The sequence below is a fragment of the Buceros rhinoceros genome, unplaced genomic scaffold, assembly GCF_000710305.1.
Source record: "Buceros rhinoceros silvestris isolate BGI_N320 unplaced genomic scaffold, ASM71030v1 scaffold4778, whole genome shotgun sequence".
Classification (NCBI taxonomy): Eukaryota; Metazoa; Chordata; class Aves; order Bucerotiformes; family Bucerotidae; genus Buceros; species Buceros rhinoceros.
In genome coordinates, this window is record NW_010425007.1 from 31,512 (window position 1) to 36,289 (window position 4,778).

The following is a 4,778-nucleotide window of genomic DNA, read 5'->3' on the forward strand; positions in this document are numbered from 1 at the left end:
CGGTGGTGCTCGGCACACGGTTGGTCCCGGGGGTGGCAGAGAGTGCAGAAAGACTGAAACTAGAGTGGGCACGGCGCAGCTTTTAAAGCAGAAATGGCGCAAAATTCGAACAGACCCGCGAAAACTTTTAACCAATGAAAAATGGAGATGCAGCTGACGTCACATGGCAGGGAATACAATTGGTTAGTTTAAAGCAAACTTCTTCTGAAACAGGAGAAGTTGCTACGCCGTCACAGTTACCAAGAAATTAATCAGAAACACAAATATGTAAAAACATGGTAATTGGACCACTGTGCTGGAATAAATGGATGGGATTTATCCCTCCTTCTGATGTGCATTAAGCAGGCCAGGATTAATGTACCTTTCTGTGTCTGTCACAAAATACTTTTCTTTGATATTTTACTGTATTTGTGTACTATTAGGGGAGTGACACAGGAAAGCTTTAAACTTTAATAAATTCTTTGTATCAGATTACTTAACTAATCAAAACTTGCTCCATAACTTTTTATGAGTAACTTACATTGCTCCTGACACAGCTAATTTTACTTTTCCCAACACATGAACTTCTGCAGAGCGGTTTTTTATTTTTCATTATTTAAGACAAAAGCATGGGCCACTTTCCCTGGGTTCACGGAGGAACAGGTGACCAACATACCCAGTTAAGTCAACTGCATTTCTGTCTCAAAGTAGAGCATTTTCCACTGACTTCTTAAGCCCAAGGTAAAACTCAGGAAGAGGATTTATACAAAGTTTATTTGACAAGGCATTTTCCTTAATTCCCTTTGCACATACACTAGCCATAGCTAATGCATAAATGCATCTCTCACAGGCCAACTCACTTTTATATTATGTCATTTGATGTTTTTTCTACACTTTTCAGATGTGACATCATGTTCTGTTGACATGTGATGAATGCGATGTCATAGATTTGGGTTTCTTGGGGTTTAGGAATAATATCAATTGGGAACATCTAGTTCTTTTTTTCAGGAACAGAAATGTTAGGGGAAAATGAGACAAAGACTTGTAAGCATAACCCAAGAACAGAAACTCCAGAGGGGAAAGGCTTTTCTCCTGCTTGTGCAAGTAGGAAGGAAGGGAGCTGGCACAGAGATGGGCACTTGCATAGCCCCTTTATTGATGACTGAGATTTGGAACTTCTGCACCATAGGAGTTGAAAGGTCTGTAATTCAATATCCAGGTTTGCTTATGGATCTTGATGTGAGGTGGTTTTCTTTGTTTGGTTGACACTCTCAAGGAGTTTGCTAGTGGGGAAGCTCTGTTTGCTGAAATAGCTGGAGAGGGAAAGTGCAGTTTTCTAAGGGTTTGCAGTAGGTATTCACAGATTGGAATTATTTCACAGTGGGAACTTGTGGTGTCTGGAGCACCATTTTCCTGGTGTTAGCTGGTACTAATGGCCTCATTGAGCCCCTGTGTACTGAATGCAATGTTCCTTCTGCAAAGGGTTTTAAATTCAGATTCCAATCGTGCAAGCCTTTGAACATCACATTCAAAAACCATGAGAAGCCTGGGGCACAAAGCACATCACATTCACCTTCTAAATACAGAGATAACAGAAAGCTTGATCCTCCCTATTTTACTGTTAACGGAAGCAGGACCAGATCCATAACTGGGAAGACTGATAGACTGCAGACATACAAAGCACAGAGAAAGGCAGAAATAAAAACCAAACCTTTGACAGCAACTGCACATAGAAAAGTTTCAGGTGATTACAGTCTCATATTAATATGACATGACCTGCTTTCTGTCACTGTAGTCCATCTTGATGTCACTGGATGTATTGCAGTTCAGTATCTAGCATCATGTATGTTTCAGGGTTTCATAAGGATCTTCTTTCAGTTGTCTTAGTCCTCACTATCTTTGGTTCAAGAAAACAGCACTTTGGCTTTTCAGAACTTTTACTTTCAGCATATCTCAAACCAACATCAGAACAGCACTCCAACAAAAGCCAGACCTTCCCATCCTTCAACAGCGCTGTTGTTATCAATAACATAAACACAGGTACTAACGTGATCATACAGGGTAGAGCAATTCCATTAACAAAGCTGAGACGGAACTGTGTATGACATTGCCGGATGGTGCTTTCTGTCTGTCACCTTAACACTACATCATTCTGCCATCGAACCATCGCTACCCTCATCTAAAATGCCCTAGGTTTTTTTTGTTTCCTTTTGCCTAGAGATGGACACAGTAAAGTCTTTTGGACCTATTCAATTTACTAATTTACTCTTTATTGCATATGCATAGCTCTTCACTCTGTTGCTAGTAATATCCAACTTTTTAGTTTACTAAGCATATAAAAATTACTAAAGAAAAAAGTACCTTAAAGAAAAGATCATCTCATTCTGATGTCTCTCTGTGCAGTTAAATAATTCAGGCTATGAGCAAAGGTAAAAGCCAGGAATGCAACAGTCTCTGTATAGCGATAAATTACAGTGTAATCAGGGCTCTACAAGCTTCCCAAGCATAGAGCCTGGCTTCAACTTGCTCTGCTGCTTTTTCCCACTACCCTACTTAAGGACCAAGCCCAAATAAGCTTGTTCTGATACAGGAGATGCATTTAGCCTTGCTGTGAAGACACTTCTTTTTATTGAAGGGTTGCTCTGAAAAGATATCATAGCCAAAACATTAATTAGCAACAGATGGGAGGTGATTTCAAATGCTCATTGTGATTACACAAGACCCAGCAGGTTAGCATAAAATCATGCAGATTTACCACAAAAGCTGAGAGTCAAGGCTTGAAGGACCCCATGCTTGGGCTTTAATTTCAATAAATTTTTTATTTGATGAAACTTCCCCAATTTTACCAATGACCGCTTGCATTGATGGCGTATCTTCTTCCAGAAGATATGTAACCTCTCTACAGAAAGCTGTAGAGCAAATGCACAGAGAATGACCCTACACACCCATTCCATTGATAGAACATATGTAAAACCGGCAAAAGGGGGTTCTTGGCTGAAGTCACCTCTTCTGCATTTGTTACTGTTGCTTCTAATGCAGCACACTCCTCTCTGTGTCCTGTACATGTTTTCAATGTTGGTTTACTCCCAGAGATTTGTCACTAATTTCCAAACCTGGGGAGCCAGGGTCACTTCTGCATGATGTGCATTTCTCACTGCTGATTTGATTAATGTCTAATAAATATCAGAAGGAACACAGTGTGACTTGTTTCACTGGACACGGACTTTTTTCCCATTCTTTTTCCATGGCTTATTAAAATAAGAGAGCTGGTTTTTCTATCTCACTGTTGGGAAGACATCTGGCCAAACAGACAGCAACCTAGTACAAAGAGATCCTGCTGGCTCAAATGCTTTGGGGACCCCCTTCTCTGCAAACCAAGATGGTCACAAAAAATATGCAAGTGAGATATCCCCCTGTTACCAGGCTTTGTAGTATTTGTTTTCATAGCATTGCATTCCAGTGACTGAAGACTTTGTTCTCAGACAGGGGGTATACATCTGCAGATTCCTTTTGGGCTCCAGATAAGCAGAGGTTTTGCTGGACAAACAGCTGGTGGTTTTGGTGGTTTTTTTGTTGTTGGTCCATGTTTTTTAATGGGACATTTAATATCTTTGCTCTTTGTCATGAAGTAACCACCTTACAAAATGCCTGACTCCTTAACTATATTACACTTCAGGAGCATGTCTTTGAACACTCAAATATGATATGCACACTTTCTTTTTCCTGAATTTTTTTTAAAGTATTTGCCTCTGTGTCCTCTACTTGGCTCTTGCTGCAGGATCTCAGGTGGCCTCATAATATTTCTGCTAGCAGCTCAATATTGATAAAGATGCAAGGTTCCCTTCGTAACTCTGACAAAAAAATATACTGATAATTGAAGAAATGTAGTGCAGGAAAGGAAAATACATACATTAGCCAAGAGGGGCTTTACCCAGTGTGATTCTTTGAAAAAAGAGAACATACTTTGAATTTTGGAAGTATGACTGCAAGTCTAGTTTGCAGCCTTCAAATGATAAATTTCTCAAACATAATGTTTTCAAAACTGATAAGCAGTAGATCTAATATTTCTATTAAAGGGGCCTGAGAAAACTATGTCCACCTAGTTCCAATCATCCTGCCATGAGAAAGTGTCCGTACCCATGGCAGGGGAGCTGGAACTAATTGATCTTCATGATCTCTTCTGATCTAAACCGTGCTATGATTCTGTGATTCAGCACGTAGGTAGGAATCAAATACTGAGAGGTACTTAACCATGCAGAGTTGCAACAACCTCCAGTGGGTGCCTAGCTCACTAGCAAAAGCAGATGAACCGAAGAGGAAACAATCACTAGGTTTAAATAACTAAATGCCTTGAAAAACCTGACTGTAATTGTTTAAACTCAGGGACCCCTGTGTAAAATGGTAGTTTTTACTAACATGCAGTTAGCCATAAGGAAGGTAAGTCTATCTCTTAGAACAGAGAGGATTTTAAAATTCAGCCATATAAGCATGTACATATATACACACACATTCATGTTCAAATATATCGAAAAAAACTATGCACATATGCCTTTTATAGAAATGTTTTTGTACTGACACAAAACCAGCAATATTACATTAGCACATTCAGCTCAAAAAGACACATCTTTGCCAACAATAAACTTTGTATAGCTTTGAGATTACTGGATCCAGCCAGCCACAAAATTCAAAATGAGATTTTTGTCTTCTCTTCTGTGTGATGTTACAGGTTATTAACCTACCCTTCATGAAAATTCCTGTGATCCTCCATGAATGGTTTTGTTGTGGTCAGCAAAACTGAT

The 4,778-nt window shown here is 39.5% G+C and overlaps 1 protein-coding gene across 1 annotated transcript in view; it reads right to left on the reverse strand.

Annotated features, from left to right (window-relative positions):
• COLEC12 (collectin sub-family member 12) overlaps nt 1-2,146 on the reverse strand; it is a gene marked incomplete at its 3' end in the record, with an annotated part of 20,351 nt that extends 18,205 nt beyond the window's left edge. The window contains exon 1 of the mRNA XM_010140978.1: nt 2,115-2,146. Coding sequence (XP_010139280.1) covers nt 2,115-2,146 — 32 coding nt within the window. The remainder of the gene's footprint in view (nt 1-2,114) is intronic.
• Nucleotides 2,147-4,778: the final 2,632 nt, after the last annotated feature.